At 40.7% G+C, this 26418-nt stretch overlaps 1 protein-coding gene across 5 annotated transcripts in view; it reads right to left on the minus strand.

The window, feature by feature from the left end:
* ERC1 (ELKS/RAB6-interacting/CAST family member 1) overlaps positions 1 to 26418 on the minus strand; it is a 280985-nt gene that overhangs the window by 18829 nt on the left and 235738 nt on the right. For 3 of the 5 annotated variants that reach the window (XM_059845691.1, XM_059845689.1, XM_059845690.1), the window contains one exon: positions 14155 to 14256. In XM_059845691.1, coding sequence (XP_059701674.1) covers positions 14155 to 14256 — 102 coding nt within the window. Of the gene's footprint in view, positions 1 to 12550; positions 12618 to 14154; positions 14257 to 26418 lie in introns of all 5 variants that reach the window. The other 2 variants (XM_059845693.1, XM_059845694.1) reach the window with 1 other exon arrangement.

Genomic DNA, 26418 nt, shown 5'->3' on the forward strand with positions numbered 1-26418 from the left:
TGATATGGGTGAAAAATGAAACAATATTAAACTGAATGCATTAACTCTACTGATTATCCAACAGTACTTCAGCTTAACTACTTAAAAAAAAAAAATTCTGATAAAAGGTGTCTGTCCACAACTTGTCCAAAAGCAATGTCAATATAGATTTTCAGCTCGTTTTGCCAACAAACATTTCATTGTAAATTAATTATGCAATAAACATAAAGAAAATAGTTTCAAATTATGCCAAAACACAACAATTCTAAGATGATTGCATCTCTACCATAGAAATTGGATAGAGACATATCTTCACCAGAAAGTTAAAATTTAAATTTTTTATAATGCTTTAGATAGTTAAGGCATAGTCTTCTATAGTTTTGAAAAGGCAATGAATTTTATTAAATAGGCCAGACTCTATATAACAAACTAAAAAACTGAAATCAAGGGACTTTAATAAAGCACTATTTTATTTCATTATACTTTACCCAATCTGAATATAATCATTGTTCCTCAATGCAATCCAAACTGGAGTTATCCAGTTCCCATAAAAAGTATCTGAAGAACCATTTCTCTATATTTTACAAAAACATAGAGCTCAAATGCATAAATGCCTACTGGGCACCCTTTGCTGTGACCTTCCACAAGAATACTGCTTCATTTCTTCTAGATGTTTGTGGGCACACATTCAAAACTGCAGAAATGCAAACCTCTAAGGTTTGCAGCTGATGGAAAATTAGGGAAGAACTGGGCTTAGGGCCTCCTTTCCATAAAATGAGGTGCTGGGCAAGGAGAGCTGGGAAGCCTTGCCAAAGTCCCAGCAACTTCCATCCGTGTTCCCAGGCAGAGGCTGCACCTGCTGTTTGTTAGTGGGCTGGGGATATCTTTTCAACAGGACACCTCTGACCCTGCTAATGAATAAGGAGTGAGATAATCTCTGAGTCAACAAAACAGGCTGCTGGCATTACTTTCAACAAAGACTCTGGCTTTGACCCTTTTTAATAAGGCTGTCAGGGCTCACTTGTTTTGTTTCTACCACTGTTTTACATGGATTAGTTGCTGTAGAGTGTGAGGATCTGAGAGGCATGGCTAAGCAGCTAACTAATGTCAGGCTCTGGGTCCTGCTGAAGTCAGCAGCCCACACCAGCACATCAGGGTGCTGCCACACCCATGGCAGCACAGGAGAGGAGTCAGGCAGGAAAGCTGCGTGAGAGAGAGTGTGAGCTCAGGTGCCTCAGCAAAAACCTGTGCAGCCTTGGGGCAACCTCTGTTTGCATATATAAACACACACATGAAAATAATGCCTTGTTATATCAGGATGGGATGAGGAGGTGGATGGAACCCTGGCTGAAAGGCAGATCCCAGAGGGCTCTAATTAGTGGTGCTGGGTCTAGCTGGAGGCTCGTCACTAGTGGTATCCTCCAAGGGTCAGTACTGGGCCCAGTATGGTTTAATTTATTCACCAATGACTTGGATGCCTCCTCAGCAAGTTCACTGATGACACAAAGCTGGCAGGAGTGGCCAATACCTCAGAGAGCTGTGTCCCTTCAGAGGGACCCTGACAGGTTGGAGAGATGGGCAGGGAAGAAGTGCTGGAAATTCTGCAAAGGTGAGTGCAGGGTACTGCACCTGGGGAGGAACAACCCCACGTACCATCACTGGGGCTGACCTGCTGGGAACAAGCTGGCCATGAGCTGGCAGTGTGTCCTTGTGGCCAAGAGTGTCCTGGCGAGGATGAGGAAGAGCATTTGCAGCAGGTCAAGGGAAGTGATCCTGCCCCTCTGCTCTGCCCTGGTGGGGCCACATCTGGAGTGCTGTGTCCAGTTCTGGGCTCCTCAGGACAAAAGGGACATGGAGCTCCTGGAGAGGAGCCAGTGAAGAGCAACAAAAATGGTGAGGGGTCTGGAGCATCTCTCTTACAAGGACAGGCTCAGGGAGCTGGGCCTGAACAGCTTTGAGAAGGGGACCTTATCAATGTCTGAGTGTCTGAAGGGACGGTGTCAGAGGATGGAGCCAGGTTTTTGGTGGTGCCAGGCAACAGAACAAGAGGCCATGGGCAGAAACTGATGCACAGAAGTTCCACTTGAACATGAGGAAGAACTTCTTTCCTGTGCTGGTGACCAAGAAGTGGAACACATTGCCCAGAGAGGGTGTGGAGTGTCCCTCACTGGGGATATTCTGGCACTGTCTGGACACAATCCTGTGTCCCATGCTCTGGGCTGGCCCTGCTCAAGCAGGGAGGTGGGAGCAGATGACCCACTGTGGACCCTTCTAGCCTGACCCAGTCTGTGATTCTGTGACTGCAAACTGCAGCAGGGCAGAATACTCTGCTGTGCTGTATACAGGGCAATAGCAAGGGATATTTTAATAGAATCAACACAGTTACATTTCACTTCCATCACCAAACAAAACTGTCTTTAGCCATTATATCCATCAGCTTTGGTTATTTACTGAGTTTGCACTATGTACCCCGATTTCATACAATATCTGTTACCAAGATTATGATCTGGAAATGTATTGCCTGTGCAGGTGAAAACCAGGGATGCTCCCAATTTAAAGGATGTCTTTTCTATCTTTCTTACTATTTGGTTTGCCCACAGAGGGTAAAATGATGGATTATCATGTCTTAAGAAAATACTGTTCTAGAAAAATGTAATAGTCAATAGTCAATATGGTAATTACTGGACTACCATAACTAGTCCAATCAATGTAGCTGCCTTGCATTCTTTTCAGATACCACAGCCTCTTCAATATCCATCAGATGTGCAGATTCCAGTCTGAAAAGAATCTGTCTGGGTAACTTTCCTGGCTATTCTTTGTGAACAGAAACCCCCCCTGATGAAGAGAAAGCAGAGCTATCTAGCAAGTGAGAATGGAAGATTTTCATACAACAGCTGATTTTGACTGCTCAGGGATAAATCCCCTTTCCAAGCACATTCCTCCTGTATCCTTCCCCCTCTTACCTCGAGCTGGAAAGAGGCCAATGAGGCGTGTGAAAGTTCTTAACCAGCAGCTCCCTAACACTGTTCACAGAGCAATCATTCCCCTCACTTGGGATCCATTAAAAGCTGCCAGTCAAGTAGGAAGTGCCCTTATATCTGTGTTCCTGCCCTATCTAATTTGAACTGGCCACTTAGCAAGAGGCACTGTGCTTCCCACACTGCAGAGCTGCCCCTGCCTTATCTCAAGAGGGTGTAAGAGCATTTGCTAAGTGGAAAAGCATGGCAGTGCTGGGTTCACAGCCCACATCGGGTTCTCATGCTCAGCTCAGAGCTTTCTAGGAAAACAGTGGGTAAACAGACCAAACCCAGGAATACCTTCTGAAGCAGCCCTCATTCATTAATTGCCCTGATAGGTTTAGGCCATCCTCATCAATGCATGGAATGAAGTCTGCTTAATGTACCCTCAACTTCAGAATATTGCTAATGGCCAGCTCAGTTTGACAGCATTTCACTAAAAAAGGCAATCACTACAACTCTGAGGCAGAAATGTGAAATGCCTGACAAATCTCTCATGCAAACCCAAACCAACTCAACCAACTAACAAAGATACTTGTGAACATATTCCAAATTCAGCTTGAGATTTTGTACATTTAAAAAAACCCTTTGACTATGATAAATGTGAATCTAACTGGAGTTGTACAAGTCATTGGGGCAAAAAAGCTTCAGAATGAAATGATACTGCTTCTTCAGTGGTGGTCCTACTGTTGCTGGACAATGGTCAACTGAAATATGGGTAACTGAATTTCAAATTTTATATGCTAAGTCTCTGCTTTTGAATATCTCTATATACACAGCAGTGTCTACTGGAAATAGGCAAAAAATACATGGGTGGTTATTTGGAAAAGAAAACCAGCAATGTCCACAGACATCTGCAGAATAAAGAGTGAGTTTAATCAATGTGCAGTTCACCACAACCACCAGCTTTAAATTATGCCTTCTCCAGGCAGAAGGGTTAATGACCTGCTCACCTTTCTCCCTGCTAACAATCTCTTTTTCTCTGAAGGAAGCAACCACTTTTCTTTCAGAACCAAGTACTTAACTTTACTAATTTCAGAGAATACCTTCTAAATCTCTGCTTTAAAAACCTGCAGCTGCCATTTTGCAATAAAGTCTTACAGACACCCCTAAAAGCCTGCCTGTTTTAGCAACTGCATCAGTCAACCTTGTAAAAGTTATCTCCTTACACAACTTGGCTTGCTCATCAGAATAATGCACCAATGTGGAGGCTGATCATGGATCAACAGCAGTTATCTTTAAAAAAAAGGGGAGAAAATAACATTTTTTGCTACAGCAAGGGGAATATAAAGTACCATATACACATTTGGCACTGGCAGGACTGCTGTCATACCCCCCTGTTAGCCTGACTGCCTTGTTTGCACATTTCCACTACAGACTCCTAAAGGGCAGAGTGATGCTGGTAAGTGGTCTTCATTTTGCCATCAAATAATGCAGTAATTTTTCTTAACTTACCCCTGAATCTCTAAATATCTGAGAGAAAAAAAAACCCAACTCCCTGGAAGTACAGCTATATCAAGAAGAAAATAAAATAGAACTGACAAGTAATCTCAGGGGTCAAAGTAAACAAAGTGAGGTAAAAATGACAGTGCTTTTGTAGTAAAAGTGCTACAAAGAAGTGCAGGTGGAATAAATCTGAAGGCTTCCAAGGAATTAAGCAATTTGAGAAACAATCAAGCTTGCCAGCCTGGTCTACACACTGTGAGAGTTCATTGGAAATCCTGCACAGCACAAATAAAGAAGGAATTCTGAAAAAAATCCAAGCAGAAACCCAAAGTACCACCAAACACCACCTCAAAACTTCAGACATAACAAATATGTTTGGACACACAGTGCAGGTAAGTCCTTTATCTCCTATCAACCACATCTGCCATGTGAGTGTGGAAAATTATTTTCAAACTTTGTTACATACAGTTGCAACTATGCTACCCAACAAAACCTACTTCCCAAACTACCACAGCACAGGAGAAGATGTGGCCAAAGATTGTGTAAGCACATGTGTTTGTTAAAAAGCAATTATTCCAAAAGGACCTGACAAATCTCTATAGAACTCCCTGTACCTGGGTTTTATTACAGATATTGCCAGACAGGGATATTTTGCCTCTAGAGCTAAGTGTCTTATACTGGGAGATATGAAAATAAACCCAGATAGTGAGTGACACAGTCTGGAAGTATTTGCATGGCAAATTGAATTATCCCTCCTTGCTCAGACCATTTGTGTTTGTTTGGCAACAAACACAAGGTTCAACAATAATATTGTAACCACTGAATGCAATGGAGTTTTATGAGGCATGAATTTGGCTCAGAATGTGCAAAGCTTTCCCAAATTCAGAGCAATTTATCACTGATGTCTTCCCTTCATTATTTTAAATGGAAACAGAAGAAAGTTCTCAAAAAGACACATCTTGACCTCAGTTCAGTTCAGCTCAGTTCACAGATACACAGAGATACTTGGTTTCTTCACAAGACCCCCACACAAAAGCTCAAGGACAGGCTCACTATTCTTTAGAGCTGTTTTAAAGACCAAAAAAAAAAAAAAAAAAAAAGATTTAACTCCAACCTTCATAAATTTTTCTTCATAAACCAGAACAATATACGTGAGGAGCTAAAAGAGATTCTGGCTATTTTGACAGAGCTGTCTTACTCAGTTCCTTTCTGACAGAATCAATTAGGGAAATCATTTTCATATAGCAAATGATTTTTGAAATTTTTATACAGCATGAACAAATCCCATGGATTAATGATTTCCAGAGTTCAGCCTCTTCACCTTGGGAAAAATCCAGACCAAAAAAAAAAAAAAACCCAGAAAAAACAAACCAGGGAAAGGAGTTTTGTCATTTGCTCCCTCAGTTTGAATAAAATCCTTTCCCCATCATGTAGGGGAGGCAGAGAACTGCAGTGGGTTGGTAGGGTTCCTAAAGCACTCAAAAAGAGCAAGTAGTTCTAAAATATTTTTATACATAACAAATCCAGAAGTGCTTTCCATGACACTGGCAACTTTCACTTCTGTGGGCTGTGGAGCAAAGCTGGCAGGGAACCACGAGAGGAACAGCAGGGACTGCTGGAGATCAGAACTGAAATGCTGATGTGAGGGGCCTGTGACTGGACCAAGGGGAAAATGAACTTTCAGGAATGAGATACTTCAGCAGAGCTGAAGGGAGTGTTGGCACACAGCTTGAATTTTACCTGTTTTCTCATTCCCTTCCTTTCAAAAGCAAGGGCATTCACTCAGTCTCTCACCCCTAAATAAACTCACTGCACTTAGCACACCTCACACCTCTTTATTATTAACATCTCCTTCATTTGAGCACTTCACTCCTGTAAGCTGTGTTAGTTACCAGGTTAAATTTTTGAATAATAAATTATATTATAGAAAGCTATGAAACTGGGTAGTCAGACTGATGACACTGACAATTATAACAAAGGGAAAAAAAAAGTAATCCCACAGTAAGCAAAGATAGTTTAACAACTATTTGCATCTTGTACATGGCACTGTGGATTTAAACAGCATTCTCCTGACCAAACTTTTGTAAGTGTAACTAGGCAAGTTTTGATTTCACAGAATCAGATTTTATGCTGACTCCTTCTCTACAAAAACATAGCAGCTTGAGAATAAGTAAGAACAACCTGCTCCTGTTTTTAATGCATTCAAGCTTTCCAGCACTTGTTGTCTACACAAGAGTGACCCAGAAATACACACACTTCTTGCTGGGCTGTATTTTGTCTACTCCTTCTCCCTGATATAAGGGATAGAGGGAAGGTGTCTCACACTGCTCTGAAAGCAGAGCACTGCAGCAGGGCACTGGGAGAGCGTGTCCAAGGCAATGCTGATGGGTCAGGGCTGTGCTCTGCTGTCTGTTCCACTGCTAATGCAAACCAGAAGGTGTTTCCTACGCAGTCTACCAGAGAACACAATCAGGGCTTTTCCTGTTCAGATGAACTATAACCTCCCTGTCTGCAGGTGACAGGAATCTCAGTCTTGTCCTTCTCCAACTCTGGCTCTTCATTCTGCTGTTGCAGCTCTCTACCTGCTGAAAGACACTTTCAAAGCAAAGACTTGTGAAGGTTTATCTGTCTTTAGGAAGTCTTTTTGAAGTTGCTTGCTCTACTTTCAAACACAGAATGAATAAATACACCTATATTATAAGTATATACAGTAGTTCTTAGCTAAAAGTTACTTTAACAATCAGATGTAGTTGGAGAGCCCATAGTGAGCCTACTGTGAGATGGAACTGTAAATCCTGACATGTCCATCAGTAATTTTGAACTTCACCAGCCAGGAAAATGCAGTGTCTAGACTGGCTACATGCCCTTACAGTTTTTATTTTAGTTACCACTCTCTGGGCCTTATTTTCATAGTTAATACGTCGGGCTTGATTCTTTTTCTAACATTGTTCATCTCCCCTCTCCCTCAGTTACTTTTCTCCTAAATGACAACTAAAAGGGCTTGGCTGCAGCTGCTTGTCCTGTGTCCCTGAGTGTCCTGTCTAGGAGTGCCAGAGCTCAGAATCACTAGGAGATAGTAGAGACTATCACACAAACTGCAGGGAACAACTCTCCTGAAGTGGCCAGAAACAATAATGTCTGAGTGCAGAATTCCTACTTGCTACAAAGACCAAGCCACCAGTAGAAGATTATGTTCAGCTGCAAATCAAAAGAGAAAATAAGACACAGACCTGGCATAATCTCATCTGGCAGAAATGAATGATGGCCTTTTTGCAATTGTTTTGCTGAAAAGCACAAATCTCTACAAAAAGAAACCAGCCATCTGTTTTGAATGTTTTAGACTGTATCTACTTGTGTTCTTCTTTGATCTGTAAGAATAATAGGAAGACAGTGATACAGTCCAGTTGCACCTCTGTTGTGAGTGTTTAATTCATCCCAGAGCTGCAGATTACAAAATTCCATCTGGAAATTTTAGTTTTATCATCCTGGGATCAGAAAGAAGATGAACAGTGTATCAAGATCAGTTCTTTTGTGCTCATAGATATAACATTCTTGGACAGAGAAACATTATTCTAACAGGAATTAGTTATTAACCAGCAAAATAATTGGTTAAAAAAAAAAAAAAAGCTAGCAGAAGAATTGTTCTCCAAAAGAAGAAAAGGACCAGGAGCAGAAGCTGACTTTGTCTCAAGGAAAGCATTCTTCTCTAACCCTCCTAAGGATAAATTAGTTACATCATCTTATTTGAGAGCATCACATTAGGGCTCTTACTAAAAGGCTGCCCATCCAAAAAGGGGGAGTGAAGAACCCTGATTGTCACCAATATGACAAAACAAATATGGTTCCTCTCTCTCTCTCTCTGTCAGGACATGTTTAAGCAATGCAAGATTATCTCTGCCTTCAAATTTTGCACAGGGTATGTCTCCAAGGCAAGCACAAGACACTTTCACAGTGCTTTTACAGACCTGGATGAAGAATTTAATAATATCATTATTATACTACACAATTAGTTTGTAGATTTTTAGAGAGGGGAAGAAATGACTCTTCAGAAGACAAGAGATGACAATAAAGAACAAGAGACAGTGGTCTAAAGAGCTTTGTCCAGCATGCTGGAATGGCAGCCCCTTGAAAATATGGCTTATTTTCCCTTTTCTTGGGAAGGAATAGGATCTTGGGAAAAAAGTAAGATGTAGCAATAGAGTCAAATATAAATCTAACACAATTTCAGGAACAATTTCAAAATGAGGTATTAGAATCATCATCGTATCACTTTAACAAGACAATTTCCAAATATCACACAGTAATAACACCTAGCACTTATACAGCACTTTTCCCAAGCAGAACTTGCACTTTTACAAAAACTTCAGCTCATTTTACAATTAGAGAATTTGAGACAGGGAGAAAGAGAACAAGTGAGTGGCTGGAGATGATGCCAGGAAAGAATTTATCTTCTGAATCGTGGTCTAGTACTGTGTCCAGTAAATTACAATGTAATATGAGTCAAGCATGAAGGCCTGGTGGTTTTGACCATTTTGCATGATCTAACGATTAAAAAGACCAGACTGAAAATAAATCTAGTCCAAAGGCTTATGAGGTCACAGTGTAGTGAGTGACAATACTGAGAACCTCCAAAATGTGACAGCAGGACAAGCAGCTCTGTACAAAATGTGCATTGTGGAGAGAAGATCACATCAATCTAATGAATAAATGCCTGTGTAATTTAAAGATGGAACTCACCATAAAAAACTATTTACTTCACTAAAATAAATCAGCATCAAATAATGTAGAAAAAAAAATTTCAATGTTCTCCTCAAACTTTCTGAAGTATAGATACTTTTAGTGTTGTAGTGATCCCAATGAAAACTTCCAGGAGTTTGACTGCTCTGGCAAAGATTACATTAAGCCTTGAGATGAGCCAAATATTTTCCTGTAATGACTTACCCCCTCTTTCTACCACAGACATCACCTCTGAAACCTGAAGTGTTAAATTTTGTGAGTGCCTTCAGTACTCAACTCACAGTACTTACTGCTTCAGAGTTAAAATCTGTCAAACTCAAGCACTGAAGAAAAATGTCACAAAGAGCCTTTTTGTCTTACAATATTTTTAGGGTAATAGGAATTGCCAATATTTTAATTGTCTTGAAATATCCCCATTTTTATGCCCTCCAGTTCCATGCTAGCTCTTTGACCATTCCACTGTTGCTCTAATAAGCATAATAACAATTTTCAATTCATGAGTGGATGAAGCAGATTTCTGAACCACAGCCACATTTTCTCCCATTTTAGGTAGCACAGTTGTGCTTCACAAGAAACTGGATGAATTGAGCAGCTTGGGAAGTCTCTGTATGGAAGCTTTGCTTTACTTCCCTCACGTGGCACCCACCTGGCACAGATTTACAAGAAGATACACCCACATACCCATCTATCCTTTTGCATGTAGATCTCCTAAGGTGTAAATTCAAATTATTCTTGATAAAAGTGAGTGATAACTAATTAAGCCATTGGCCAGAGCAGTTTAACATTTGAGAAAGACCAAAGAGCATCCTTGTGTGAAATCACACTGGAACTGACTGGGATGTAGAGGAGGATAGAGCTCCATCTGGGGAATAAAAGGAGTCATAAGAAATTCACACAGCAAGGAAACGAGCTGAGTGAAAAATGCTAGGAAAAACTATTTCAGGATGAAAGATGGTATTTACATTGAACTATAAACTGAAATGTAAACTACCATCCTCAGAAATCACAGGGAGGGTGCAGATGTTTATGAACAGTGATCCATTTCAGGGGAGCTCTATCTGATAATGCTGTCATGAACAGACTTGGCATAATTAAATATTAAATTCAGTCAATTCCAGAATGCTGGAGGGGAAAAGCCTTAAGACCTAAACCATAAAAATAAAACCATGTAGTTAACTATTGTACACAGTTTTTTGCCTCCATTTAATCTACACTATTGACCAGAGGTGATGGCATCCACAGACCTGAAGGAACTTTGAAAAACAAACTTATTGCCAAGTCCTATGCTATTAATTACACTTTCTCATTGTAATACATAAATTTAATTTAACACATGGAGGTTAGGGACTCTGTAACTTACATCATCTTAATTTAACACATGGAGGTTAGGGACTCTGTAACTTACATCATCTTAGCTTTTACAAAGAGAATAAGGACTTTTTTTTTTTAATGAACATGGACTATCACAGTAAAAAACATGTACTCTGCTGGGAATAACTGGCTTGGGAAGCATCCATCACCTTTATACCTTCCCTGCTGATGGATGCATGACAAGGTTGAGGCTGACAAGTTTCTCTGATGAGATGAGTGGAAGGCAAGGCTGCTGGCTGGCTGGCTCATTATTTTGACTGGGCTACTCTGTAACAGCTTTCCTGAGGAAAGTGCCTCAAACTGGAGACATAAGCTGTTTTTAATGTCAACCACCCATTAATTCAGAAAACTATGAAAAGCCATACTCTTAGCAAAGTTCCATTCTTAAATGCATCAGCACATGGGAGAGGAAAGAGAAGAGATCTTTCCCAGTGTTTTCTACACAAACTCCAGGCGTGCTCCAGAAGGAAAATCAGAATTATTCCTACCTTCATTGTGAGTGTCCTCTTCCTTTTCATCATTTACTTACCTGCTCTCCCCTGTTTAATTTCTGTGCTTCAGCTGATCTTTACAAGCATCACCTCTAAAACTTTTAACAACACACACGAGCACAACCATTGCAGGAGCAGTGATTCAAAAAGAATGTGAAATCAACAGCGAGTGCAAATTAATGAAGCACTTTATCAATTTGTCCACTAAAGAGATTTTCTCAGCTCAAACCCCAAGGCATGAAATTCAAGTTTGACACTGCCACAGTTGGATTAAATTTTTCAGATGGTTGGCTTGAAAAGAGGGATTTGACCTATACAGTCAGACAGACTGTAAGTCTGTAGTTAATTGAGCAAGTGCAAGAGCTGAGAGTGCCTTATTCTCTCATGGATGTTTTACAAATCTAATACAAAGCAATAATTTTCAGAAATGCAAGGGTCCAGACTTTCACAGAAATTTTCAGTTTTCTTTCAAATAACTAATATGAAAAAATCAAATTCTTAGAAAAAAGTGCACAGAAACTGATGTGAAATATTTTTTTCTCAAAAGGCTAAGTGAAGAAGGAAAAAGTTTCATATAGATTTTTAAAATACTGTCATCAGTCTTTTAAAATATATCAAGTACTTCAGAGAAATATATTCTGCTTTAAAACTGATACTCCAAGGCATAAATGAATGCTGTGTACTGTAGTGTAATAATCAGTACCTGACTCCTGGCAAGTAAGGGGTTTTTTTGCTAAAGAACAGGCTTGAGGAGCAGGCTCTGTCCTCTGTACTGTCCCCCCTTTTGGAAATGGGCATGTTGTGGGGACAATTTGACAGCACAAAAGAAAAAACTGTGGACATGGACACAGAGAAACAAAACGTACTTTAAATGAAAAACAGCTCCTAATTTCTCCCCCACTGTTTTGAAAGAATGAGGGAGATGGAAGGCAGAGAGGAAGGTTAAGGGGATATTCCTCTTTGCCTTCACATTTATAGACAATTCATACTCCTAGTAGAGAATCCTGTACTGGGAGCTGATAAATATCTGTGACTAGTTAGCGTGCACGGCAGCAATCTCTGCAGCAGATCTCAACATGCTGAAAGCCTTCAGAAGGAACATTATCTTCAGGAGGAACATTATCCTGGAGCAAATTCTTTACAAACCAGAATTGAAAAAGCACACATAGGTCTGGCTACGGTGCAAACTGCTTTGAAAAAGAATCCCACTGAAAACATTTCCTCCATGAAGTCAATGATAAATGATATGAAAGACATTTCCTGCTCTCTCGTACTTGCACAGAAACTCAATTACATGCCCTGGGAAGTTCTCCCCACAACGTGGTGAAACAAGGAAGGGATGATTGGAAGAAGAAAATCACAAACTGCACATAAACACACGAGAAACACCCTCATGCAGGGACATGGAAGCACGGGCAGGGAGCACAGCCAGGTTTCACAAAGCACAGCAGTGAGGGCTGGGGGTGACTGTCGGAAACTTTTCTATTGGCACGAGAGGTTGGTTCTCACCGTTCTGAACAAAATGGCTGAGCTAAGAGCATCTGACTGGTTATGCCCAAATACCCTCCTCCTCATCCTAGAGGTGCACAGGAAAGCCCCAGAGCAGCATGGGAATGAAATAAAGAGTTGGTTAGTATTTAAAGCACATAAAGTACAAACAGCAGTACAAAGCGTTTCAGTTCCTGATGTAGCATTCTGAGCCTCCTTGAGGTACAGCTTTCTCTGCTCCCTTGTCAGCTTTCAAAATGCCCCTTTACAAAGGGGAAGTGCAATCAGAGCCTCCTCCCACCCCCTCACTTCCCTATTGCCCTTCCCTGTGGGGTCTTTGCAAGAATTTCTATAAATGTCTAAATTTTATTTCATCTGTGAATGCTCCGCTGCCTTTATTTGCAAGCATGTGCTAAAGTTACATGCTGGAAATGGTTTCAGCTCTCTGTAGACTTCAGAGTAGAAACAACAGATATTCTAACATTTGCACCAAATTAAGATTAGGAAATCCATTTAATTTTCAGTATTAACAATTTCACTCTCCTGAAAAAGGAGAGTGAAACACCAACATCTTCCAAAAACACTGCAGCAAACTCCAGCCAGTCAACATACAGTGGAGGAAGGTATTAAATTAAGATGCAAAGAGAAGTTCCCTTGAAAATCAGAGTTTTTCTGTTTGTTTGATTGCATATTCTCCTTGTTTTGTGATGCAGACATGAAAGGAGATTTTTCAAGATCTATTTTTGCAGGGTGAATAAGTAATTGGCTTTTGCCATTTTCCTCTTGTACCTTGCTCATTATTTCAGTGTATCACTAAGCTGGCACTTAAAGGTCTAGAGAGATATGCTTCCCTTCATATCTCACCAATTTCTACATGAGTCAGAGGGCAAAGAGAAGCATTCCTTCTCTCCATTGAGGCAGTGATTAATGATGGCTAATATTTTAATTAAACTGCAGTGCATGAGATTACAACATGGGATGTGCAATTATGTTGGCATTTTCTGTGCTACCCAAGGGATGGTTAATCTCTCTAATAGTTATCAAGCACATGGCTGTGCTTTGTAAATGCCACAGGAGGCTCCTCAGTGCTCTGGAGATGGTAAATTGATTTTCCTTCACTTCATGGCCCATTGAGTTTGTGAGGGAGCAGTCTGTGCTCATTTGGCACCAGGGCTGGGATTTCCTCGTGGGAAATGGAGGGAACTGCTTGTATGCAATCCACAGATCAGAAAGCTGATCCTGGAGCATGATTTCCTGCTACTGAAGACAAGAAACAGTCCTGGACACTCCACACACTCAAGCAGTAAACCTGAGTTACTAAAACCTGAAGATGTCAGACAGGACTCAAGTCTCACATTTTAGGAGTGTGAGGTTTTTGTTCCTTTTCAATGAACCTCCTCCCCTCCACCCACCTACCAACAGCTTGGTACCAGGAATTGTTCATTCAGGAGCTTTGCACAAAGCCAACACAGGAGCAACACCCAGCTCTGGTTCACAACTGCATTCTGGAATGCTACTTTTGCTCCAAAGCACTGCAAGCATGTCAGGGAAACCTACTTATGGCACAAAATCATCAGCCCTCACAGTAAAAATGACTTTAAAAACAAAAAAGAGAGAGACATTACCTGGTCAGGGGAGGGCTTGTGGTTGGTTTGGTTGGGATGGGATGAGGATTTGAGGTGGTCATCCTCATAGTTGTCAGCCATCAGCTTCATACGGTTCTGAGTCTATTCAAAAAAGCAAGAAAAAAGAATCTCAGTCTGCTTTCTAATGTTATCATAGGGACTAAGGAGAACATGGGAAACAAGGGAAACTATACAAGTGCATATCCAAAATCCATACCTGGGAAAAAACAAGGCACATGCCTAGACATCAGTTGGTATTACCAGAGGAATTGGTAAAAACTGTGGAGACACATTCCAGCCTGTTCCCTTTAAGGTTAAATTAGTTGTGCAATTAAGTGGATCACCTGACTGGTACCTACTAAAACCTGTGTTGTACAAGAAATTAATTTCTTCTTAGAGATTCTTGGGATTACAGTTCAGACACCAACTTGGAGAATAATTCAGTGAAAACATGAGTTAGGTGTCCCAAAGTCAATTAAAAACCCCCAATGAAGCCCTCAGAAAGCATTTAAAAAAACCAAAAAGTAAATAAGCTGAAAATAGGTTACTACTTAGGAAGTCCATGCAGTTTCAATACGCAAATCAGTTTTCAACTGATATATCAAAGAACAGAAAAATTCTGAGACTGGTCAGAAAAATGTTAATTATACAAAAGCCATCCTGTGAGGAAATTAAAAAGTTAAGAAAGAGATATTGGGGAAGAAAAAGTGTCATAATAAAGGCTTCTAAAATTAAAACCTGGGCACAGTCAAGTAAAGAATTAGCAAAGTATGAAACAAGTTTTTTTGTTTTTCTTCAACTTAGGAAATTTCAAGTCCCAGAAGCGATAGGATTTTGAAAAACACACTGTAGAAAATAACTTGTGTAAGAATAAATGGAACTTAACAATACCATTCTAGGTAAGCAATTGCAAAGAACATTAAAATACATTACCTGGCTGTGTCTGCAAAGGAGAAGGTTAGTTAGACAAAGCCCTTTTAACAGACTACCCTGAAATGAGGCCCCCAAACACCTGCAAACACAAACAAATAAGGAAAGGAGTGCACCTGGAAGAGAGTCCCAGCTCCCCAGCAGGGGCCATCCAGGCAGCAATGACACCCTGTGGGCAGCCAAAAGGGCTGGGTGAGGGTTTGCACAGCCAAGTGCTGCCTCCCTTGGCATTTTCTGGGTGTTGGGAACTCACACATGGAGCAGCCCCAGAAGTGACTGATGGCATTTCTGCTCCCAGCTCAGAGGGCACAGAGAGCCCCACTCTGAGCTTTGGGAAATTTTGTATTCTAAGGAAATCAAAAGGCTACCCTGACCTACACTGGATATGATACAGAGCAAATTACCTACAGCTAGACATATGAAATCATCAGACATGCACTAAAATGAAATGTCTTAAATGAAAGCTCAGAGCTGATAGAAATGCCAGCTGTGGATTCAATCCCTTCATAACTCCATGGTTTCTCACTGAAAACTCTAAGTTTAATGAGCATCTCAAAGCTGGAGAATGCTGATTCTACTTGTTTCTATTCAGATCATGAGAGAGAAGGTCCAGGGTTTGAATCTGGATTTGATTTTATTTTGGAATAATCTAACAAAAGCTAATAGTAAATTGAGCTTAAGCAATAAGCAATTTCATCATGCAAAATTTTCATATTGTTTGCTCTGCTTTGTCAAGCAAGTTCTGAACTCCAAGTCTGACTCATCATTCATAAATCACTACTTGAAACATGCTACATTAATCCTTAAACAACCAGTTTATTGTAAAGGCACTTTCTTAATATTTATTATTTTATTATATTAAAGGTTGTCTCTTCAACAGTTTCTTCTTTGCAAGGAGAACAATTGATTTTAAACCATTCCACATTTCCTGGGAAATTTATTGTTTTGATAATAATAAATTCTTACATGACTTTCAGAGTGTGTGTGTGAAGAAAAGCTATTGAATCCCAGATGTTTAGCAGAATGCTAGTACAGCACATTAACTTTCCTGAGAGAAAACGTAGCTCTTCTCAGATAGAGGCAGCACGTTTTATATTAGGTGAAAAAAACCCAAAACAAACCAAACAAACTCTGTTAGCTGGCACAGGTAGAGAAGAATATAAACATTGCAGAGAATCACAGACTGGGTCAGGCTGGAAGGGACCACAGTGGTCACCTGCTGCCACCTCCCTGCTCAAGCAGAGCACATGGCACAGGATTGCCTCCAGAGGGTTCTGGAATATTCCCAGTGAGGGAGACTCCACAGCCTCTCTGGACAATCTGTTCCAGTGGATGATCACTGCACAGGAAAGAAGTTCTTCCCCATGTTCAGGTGGAGCTTCTGTGCATCAGGTTCTGCCCATGGCCTCTTGTCCTACTGCTCAGCACCACCAGCAAGAGCTTGGTCCATGCTCTGAGCACAGACATTGTTAAGGTCCCCTCTCATTTGCCTCCTCTTGAGGCTGAGCAGGCCCAGCTCCCTCAGCCTGTCCTTGCAAGAGAGATGCTCCAGTCCTTTCATCATCTTTGTCACTCTCCACTGGACCCACTGCAGGAGCCCTGTGTCCCTCCTGTCCTGCAGAGCCCAGAACAGGACACAGCACTCCAGGTGTGGCCCCACTAGAGGAGCGGGATCACCCCCATGCTGCTGGCAGTGCTCTTCTGATGCACCCCAGGACACCACTGGCCTTTCTGGCTTCCAGGACACACTGTGGCTCATGGACAGCGTGTTGCCCACCAGGACCCCCAGGGCCTTCTCCTCAGAGCTGCTTTCCAGCAGGCTGGCCCCACACCTTATCTCTGTTGAGCCTGGCTATGCCCCCATCCCACTTCAAATCTAGTTTCAAGCCCTCTCAAGGAGCCCTGCTGAGTCCTGAGCTAAGATCCCTTTTCCCTTCTGATACAGGTGGACCCCATTTGCTGCCAGCAAGCTCAGAGTTGTATAAATTCACCCATGATCAAAAACCACAAAATGCTGCTGTTTACACCACTCTCAAAGCCAGGTGTGCATCTGCAAGACTTTCTGTTTCTTGCTCCATCATCCCCTGCAATGGCAGCACAGAAGAGAACACCATGTGTGCTCCAGATCCCTTGGCCAGTTTTCCCAAGGCTCTGAGCCCCCTCCTCACTGTCCTTATCCTTTCTGCTGGGACTTTGTTGCTGCCAACACAGAAAACTGTAAGAGGGTAACAATCAGTGGGCTGTACCAGGCTGGGAAGTTTCTTGGTGATGTCCCTTACCCAGACCTCAGGGAAGCCACACAAGTCCCTCTGGGCTGGGTCTGGTCAGCAAAAAGCACAGAGCTCCTCAGAGAGAATTCTGAAGTCAAATTGAAGAGGTTGTGTGCTTCTGTCACTTAAATTGGAGTAGAACCTACTATTAATACTTGGCAGCAGGTATTGAGAAGAGGCTGATGGAATTGGGCTGGTTTAGCCTGAAAAAGAGGAGGCTTTTTCACATTGTTTGATAGGAGGAAATAGAGGACATGAAGCCATTGGAGGTCAGGAAAGGACAGATGTAAAATGGAACACAGAAAATTCTGATTAGAGATCAGGGAAATTCTTTCCATAATGAGGTGCATCAAATGCCAGAACAGGCTGCCATGAGCCAGTGGCATCTCCATCCATGGAGATACTGAAAATGCAGCTGGACAAGGCCTTGAGCAACAAGCTGCTCTAATTAGTGATGCTCTCAGCACGTGGCCAGACACAGAGGTCTACTCCAACCTAAAATGTGCTGCAATTCTTATTATTTGGGATTTTCATCAGATCATTTGAGAGTTTCAAAGCTCAACTTTTCAGAAGAAGAGGGAGATAAGTTCCAAAATTCCTCCTACTTGCCAAATATGGTTTAGTTGCTTAGCTCCATTAGAGCCCTTTGAATATTTAAACCCAGAACAATCTCTGCAGTGTCCTGATGGTGACAAGGGATCAGTTCACCTAGAAGGACATTTTCTATGTTCCCCCTTTAATTCAACCTGACCTCCCCACTGCAGCTGCTGTTCATTTAAGTGTGTGTGTTTGTGGCAAGTCTTGGCAAGAAAATGCCAAAATTAGTATTGTGATTCCATTAAAGGAACTAATTTATGCATATATATTGGATTGGAATTAGGCAAAAATCAAAAGATGGAAGAAAAGCAGCTTATTTCCTGATAGATAGCACTAAAAATTATTTTACAAAATTTAAAGCCCAAGCAGTGCTGCAAATCAAATACATGATATTATTTTTACAATTATTTTAATATAAAACAGAAATAAAAAGCTTCTGCTTAAGACTGGACTACTAATGACAAACTTTTACTTTAAAATTTTAAAAATAACTGTAGATCCATGAACTGAGTTTCTCTCCTACTGCTCCTCCACAGGAAAAAAAAAAAGTCCAAAAGGATGGAAATTTCTAGACCAAATGGCTGTTGTAATGATTTAAAAACAAACCGTTTACTTTTCTGTGGGGAACCACTCCAACATCCTGCAGTCCTGAGCTGGTTTGTCATGGTGCTATTATACAATCCTCTCCCACCTCATGAGGTTATGGCTCAGATCCTAGGGCAAGCATTTCTACATCACTGTAAAAAGTATGAACAACAAAGTGGTTTAACCACAGGGTCCTGTGAGAAAATAAATGAGCAGTGCAGACAAATCAGTTGTGTCAGGAGTGCTTTTGTCTAAAACCTCCAGAGCTGCAAGCAGAGCTAGCAGTGATAGGAACTGGATGTCAGCTTCAAACTTTGCTTATAAAAAATACCATGTGCCCTGACAGGTATGTTCTTCAGGCATGTGCAGAAAAAATGCTGGAATGAAGAAAACTGGATAAAACTCCACACAACCCAGTAGGTTTTGTGATTTTTTTCCAGAAGGTACCTTCATTTCACTTTTTTTGGGACAGATTTCAAAAAATTACTGCTGGCCCTCCAATTATACCTTCCCCAAAGCCCCCACAGCTTGTCAAAGCCCTTAGCAATGCTCTTCTTTTCCTCCAACAGTCACCATGCAAAGAGCAGTCCCAAACCCTTCACACTGGTGTAAATTCTCAAAATTACTCAAGAGCCACCACGCTCTCCAGCTCCTAGCTGAAAGCCAGGAATGACTGTGGAGGCCTTGGCTCTGCAGACCAGAGTCTATCAACTGCAGGTCTAAAACACAACATTTGCAAGGCTACTGCATCTAAAATACCTCAGCTTCCCCTGGTCATATATTAAACTTTACTCTAGAAATATTAGAACTCACCTCCCTTTTTGCACCCCAGAATTTCTGCAATTTTCCTTTTGGTACAGTTACTGTAATGCCCTTTTTTACTTCCTGTCATTATTTAACTCTTTCTTTCTCCCTATCCCTTGCTACACCAGGCAGTTATATTAAAAGAAAAAAGCACCAGGAGAAAACATGAGATAAATCTGTTTTAATCCTGAATGTGAACGACCAGCATCAGAACTTCTTTAAACATGCTCTCTTTGGTTGTTTCATGGCCCTGCCATGACTTCACTGTGTTTTCATTACTTTTTTTCCCTGGGTACCACATAGTTCACTTCTGCCTGTATTCTTTTATCACTAAATGTTTGGGTAAACAAGGAAATCACCAGGGTTAAACTAACATAACCAAGACCTGAAGACTTTGATTGCAAACTGCACATGTACACTATTTTACTCGCCAAAACTGTAGCCATAGTTAATTTTTAAAGAATCACTCAGTTCCTCATTCATGGAAGTACTGCTTCAAACCACTCTCTCACCTGTAGGTTCCTAAAAGTACATTATTTTATTTTCACTGCAGGCCACACTGGTAGCTTGCTTGTGCCCCTCAACACTAAAGACCAAATAATTGGATTTTATCACAGTTAAATTATTTCATGAGAAAAACCAGAACTGATGCTGATCCACAAAGTTTAGGGGAAAGTCAGAGACATATTCTGCACTCCAGCTGGTAAAGCCTAGAGGAGTGCTGCCCAGATCTGACAAACTCTTTATTGTGGAATCCCACACATAAATTTGAAAGCCACAGATATAACTACAGACATTGTTTAGAATATATTTTACAGAATGTTTTCATTTGAAAGCTTGCACAGAGTTGTGTGTTCTAATGAGAGTACATACCTTTCTTAAGCATTTCTGCAGGACAGCTCGTGCTCTGGTAACCATTAGCCTGGAAAGCTTTTGGAACCACGTTTTATTCATGGGGATCACACAGTTCTGTATCTCTAGAGAAGCTCTCTCAGAAACAGCTCATGAGCTGTGCATTTTCTCTATTAGTCCAGTCTGCTTCATGTGCTCATTGCAGCAACTTACTGAAAGAATTTCCATCAAGTCTGTCCCTCCACCATGAGACACAGCACAAACGATGACATCAGTGACTCCTTTCTCATCTTCTGCAGAATATTTGCGTGGGGTAATTTTGGGTTTGCTAACCAGTCTAAACAAGCTTTATTAATCCTTTAATGTAGACTTTAAAAAACCCCACATTAAGTAAATATTAATATAATGACTGTACTTGTGACCAATGAGCAGTGTGTCAGTGCACTGAAGGAGTTATCTCATTTTAATCTGAGTAGAATGTTGCACTGGAAGCACACACAAAAGCAACAGATCAGGAACATTTTTGTCACTAATAACATAGAAATAGAATGGACAAACTCAGGTGATTGTTCTTACAAAGTGTGGGCTGAATTCACTATCTCTGAGAATGATGCACTGGTGAAGGCTTTCAGATAGTTCTTTTCTACTTGTTAAAAACCTGCAGTGAGCCATAATCCCTGTTAATGTCCAACCAGCTCCCTGCTGGAATCTGGCTGTGAGAAACAGAGAAAGAATAATCCCTGTTATTGCCTGTTATTTGAATATGATGGCCTGCCTTGAGTTTATCTACACTACCTTAAATATACTACCTTGAGTCTATACTGACCTAGAGCATTAGACTCTGAAAGACTGTTTAAGTATTTAACTCTGTGCCCCCTTCCCACTCATGGTATTTTATGAAAAGGGAGACATTTCTCAAATTTGTAAAGAGATGGCATACACTGAGTTGCCATCTTTCTTTGTAAAGTTTAAAAGACACATCCTTAGTTAGGTCTGGCTTTCCTTTTGGCTATGTTTAAGATTTCTCTGTTAGCAGCAAACCAGCACAAATTTCAACTGCATAGACATGAAACCCATTCCTGTTACTACATTTCTGCACATGCTGGAGCCTGTGTTTTTGTGAGCCCAGCAAAGAGCCTGTGCAGCTGCTGGGGTCTGTCAAAGCCTGCAGGATTTAACACAGCTCTACCTGAGATGCTGCCTTCTGCATTGGCTGCTGGCAATGTTCCAACAATATTACTTTATAAAGTGACTTTATCAGTCCAGCTAATTTCTGTGCCTAAATATGTAATTTTTCTCTTCATCTCCCCACATGTGATAATTACAGAGAAGCCTCATCCTGAAGAATTCATACTCTACAAGCCTTTGAACTAAACTAAAGGAGGCAGATCATCTAGATAGGGCATGCTCTGTGAGACTTGACATCTGCAGACATATGTGGATGGGATTAAAAATAAACTTGGAACTGAAATTTTCCCTGTACAGGAATGTGTTCCTTGGAACTTAGCTCCTTAGGAGATGGACAAACTATGAAACCATGGAATCACCCAGTGACAAAGTTTACTGAAATCTATTGCTCTGATTCCTGTATGCAGAAAACCAGTGACACACAGAAAAATCCAAATCAGATCTGATTTTGGGATTCCTTTTTGTGCTATACCATACAATCATTAGAATAGATGTTTCTTTAGCTCTCTTTTACTCTTTTTAGAGATACCTCAAGATGGGTTTAAGATCAGTGGTAACAGAACTGCCTTTCTCAATTACTTGTTCCATAAAAGCTGGAACCTGCCCAGTCACAGGTTTGGAAGGGAACTAAAAATAAAAAATGCCTCCTCTCATGGTTAACTACTCAGGAGCAAGCCAAATATGTTCCTTCTCTGACATCTCTCCACTGCATGTAAGGGTCTTAGGCAGAAGTATCACTAAGGTGTGTCTTCCTGTATCTCAAAGATGTCTAAGGGAGTGCTGCAGTCTGAAGGACATTTACAACCACACAGTAAAAGTAATTTTTAGAGAATGGGTGGGCTGTGCATCAAGAAACTACATTCAGGCAGTATCAGCAGGAGAAATGGTAACCCACAACAACATCCCCAAAGAATCCTGGATCTCTCACACAACAGAAAACCCAAGAGATTATTGACTGAAATTGATCTGAAGATAGAACTGCAAATAAAATGAGCTGCTATTTTAATTCCTGAGGTAAAGTATGAGAACTGGTTATGTTCACATTCCAGTTTTGAGCAGATAAAACCTCTAGGTTTGAAATAAGCAGGCATTTTTTGGGTTATGAGCCTGTCCTGTGGTGCAGTTTGTTAGGGCAAATCTCATCCTGATTCCCCACCATGGAAAAGAAAGAGAGATCAGAAGAGAAGAGAATATAAGATCAATATCTTTTGCTGCCACACACCCTTAAAACAGAAAAGAGTAATTGACTTAGATTAGCTTAACAACTGGGTTTTTTTTTTTTTTTGTTAAAGTATGCTGCTACATCCACTCTTGGACTATTGTGAGCTCTTCACTCCTTCTTTAATGAGTAAAGCAGCAATTTCTTTTGCAGACAGCATGGCTACCCTTGAAGAGCATGTGAGTCCACTTTACCACCCTTCTATATTGACTGATGAAATCTGAGTGCTTTGGATTTGTGTTCTCCATCTTCTAAGCATGGCCTTCAACCCTTGTAACAATCTCTTTCTGCAGCCTGCCTCCCCCATGGTGTCTCCAGGCAAGGTTCAGCTGGGACCAGAGTGAAAGTGTGTACATTCTGAATGGCCAGCCCTATGTGTGTGCTACAGCCAAACAAAACACAGCACAGCTCAATTCTCCTGGCCTTCCCCTGGGTGGGAGCTCTACTTTGAGCTCTTTTTGCCTCTACCTAGCTGTGCATGTTAATTAAGTTTCTTAATCTATTTTTTAGATTAAGTTCCTAAATCTAAAAAATCTTTGAGACTTCTTTTCCTCTGTCAAATTTGGTTGAAAATGGTCAATAAACTGAAAAGTTACAGTAGGAACTACAGCTCAGCTAAGCAGATGGATGGCACTGTCATTCAAGCTCTTCTTCTTTGGAGTCCAAACTAACACATTCTGTTGGAATTGTATGAGTCTGGATATAGACTCTCAAGATATCCTTGCACTAAATGCTACACAGAAGTGGAATTTTTTTTGGTACATGCCTTTCTTTTGGCTTCTGGGAGGCTGACCTGCTACAAATTCTCAAGTGATCAGCAGCAAACAAGCCTCTCAAGATCAGGCATGTGTCTGCTGAATGTTTAATAGATACAGTTTGTTGTCTCTTTAAACTACTTAGATACTTACTACCGAAGACAACTCATTTTAAGAAAAAAGTGAAATGCTACTTCTATAACAATGCAAAAGGAAATACCAGTCTGTGCCAGAGTCCTCATTAATCAAACTGCTGAAAACTTCTGAGTGTCCTTTCCCCCTCGCTCGTTTTCCCCCTCTCACTGTGTATTTGTGGGTCCAAACTAAAAATTTAATTTTATGTTTTACAGAATAATAGAGAAGCAAAGACAGAAAAGATGAGAGAAACAAGCTGAAATGCATTTTGGAGCATAAACTCTTCCTAAAAACTTTAATAGGTTGGTAACATCTTTTACAAAGCAAAATCTAAAAGGTATCTCAGGTTATGCTCAGGTTGAAATACATATCAGCATTCCATTGATCTTGTGGTTACTTTAAACTTGTACAATTTAAACATCAGCACTGAGCACTACAGGTAAGGTTAGTCTTACAAAATCTATATAAAATCTGAAGGCAAACCCCCTAAATTACCTGTGTTATATCCTTTAGAACAGGCAAATATTGCTATCAAATACAGAACAAACTTTGCTTGACATCATTGATGGGACTCCTGTTTTGTTGGGACTATTTGCCTGAAATTTCTCCTCTGCTTCACTCCACACCCTGCTCATCCTACCCTCAACCACCCTACTCTGTCCACCTTTCCTTTGTTATTCTGTTTGGTTCTCCTTTCCAAAATAAATCCACTTGCATATGCTCAGCTTCACAAAGCTGAATAAGACTTCACTTACACTTCAGTTACTCTGCTTTTGTCTCAGTCTTTCTCCTGCTCTGAAACAAGAAAGGTTTCTCAGTCCAGGGGTATCTATGAACCCTGACTGGCAAAACCTCATATAGGAACTGACATACAAGATGCCTCCTACTGCAAAATCTTAAAAGCTAATCATGATCCCCTGGCTCAACAAAATAATTTGTAGGCCTTCTGCTCATGTGTATCTACCCACACCTTTCCTAGCTGAAGTGATTTGGAAGCCTTCCAATCTTTGTGTGTTGTGACTGTGCTGTTACAATAAAGATAGTAAAAGCATTCTTTTATCCAGCAATTTTTAATTTTGGAAAGTATATGCCAGTGTTTTGACCACAGACCTTTTATTGTTACATATTTTTATTGTTCTATGACTCACCACTTCGACTGCATTTGCCTGCAGCTTCAAAGAGTTGTTAATAGCAAACCCCCTCCCCTCTATACATGCTGCTCTTGGCAAAAAAAGGAGTTATGTACAGATACAAATTCCTAGATGCTAAAGTGATGTGAGCTGCTCAGTATCATCTCAGCACAGACTGTCTGTGAGTGCCCAGAACCCAGCTCTGGGTGTATACATGAATGGATCTGTGTCTACATGATATAAACAGTGTTGATAGCAACTTAAAAAAAAACACACAACGAAACCTCAAGACTATTTGTGCTTGTTCTGAAATTAATTTTAAAAGCTGTTGCATAGAGAAGAAAAAGAAGCCCAGTATTATTCTTTTTGTGCCTTGCTTTCATCTTTGAATCCATCAAAATCCTACATGGTAACTGCTTGAGGGAAGAGTTGAAAGGGCATTTCCTTTGACAACCACCAGAGCTTTGCTACCCCAAACTAAATAAAAGTTAAGAATTTTTTCTGTATGGCCAGTTATTAGCTTTGACATCCACCTAGAAGTGCCCTGCCTCAGGAGGCACACAAACACACAGACATCACATTCCTGTCTGTCCACACCATGTGTGTGTGTGTGGTCTGCACACCCAGGATTCCTGTCCATCCTCACTGTCCTGGAGCACAGAGAAGGGATTCCTGCCCCAGCACACAGCAGCACATGTGCACTGCAGAGCTGGGCAGATGATTCCTGTCCCTTCCTCTGCTCTTGCACACAGCACACAGCCAAGGAGAACCACAATAAACCAACACTTTTTTATTTTTGCTTGCTGTTCCAGCAGAGGTTGATTTTTCCTAATAAATCTGCATCAAAGCTTAGGTAATAAGCTGGAGAGACTGAAAAAACATTCAGTTTCTCTACTGTATTTGTGCCAAAATTATTCTCACCAAGGAAAGAAATTCTCTTAATCCTCTACAAAACTCATGGCACACTATGTGTAGAGATGTGCCAGTTTGGCCAGATGAATTTCTCCAAGGTGTCTGCATTCCAGTATCCCTGTCTTTGCCTGCTCTATTCCTAATCTGTTGTCCTTCTGTGATTTACATTATATGATGCCATTACATATGAGTAGAGGCCCACCCAATGGGCACCATAAAGCACTCTGTAAAGCTTAGAAAAAAAATCTCAGAGAATTCTCTCTGCTACAGGACCACTGAAAGAAAAAGATCTGTGGGACAAGATGAGAAAAAAGCCAGTCATACCTCTGGTGAGTTTTTCTTAACAATCCTTTTACTGCTAAGTCATTCAACTTAAGATAGGTGATTCCACTTGTTAAAGAGCCCTGACAAAGCAGAGGAAGAAACAGAAAAGGATGAATAGAAGGACGAGAGCAACCTTGACTGATTGATTTGCAATTAGAAGACCTGGGAGTAAACAAGGAAGCCTTCATATTTTTAAGGCCTTTTTATATCACAAACCAGCTTTCTGGCAGACAGTGGAGAAGGATTAGGTGGTTTTGGTAATCAGGAAAGGGGGAAGAGAAAAATCTTTTCATGATCTGATAGTGATGAAAATAAGGAATTAGTCTTAGTCTGCACCTCCTAGTCTGTGGATTCTTCCCACCAAATCTGTGAATTTTTCATTTTTCAGTGCAGAAGAACACACATCTTGCATGCCTCCATATGAACTAAAGAAGACACCTGAAAGATGACTGAAGATCTGTATATGTAAGTACCTTTAGGAAAAAAAAAAAAATCAGGGAAAAACTAAAACGAGAAGGGTACAGCCCTTAATACTTACAGAGAACAAATAAACTCGTGCAGGC

The sequence above is a fragment of the Haemorhous mexicanus genome, chromosome 5, assembly GCF_027477595.1.
Source record: "Haemorhous mexicanus isolate bHaeMex1 chromosome 5, bHaeMex1.pri, whole genome shotgun sequence".
NCBI lineage: Eukaryota > Metazoa > Chordata > Aves > Passeriformes > Fringillidae > Haemorhous > Haemorhous mexicanus.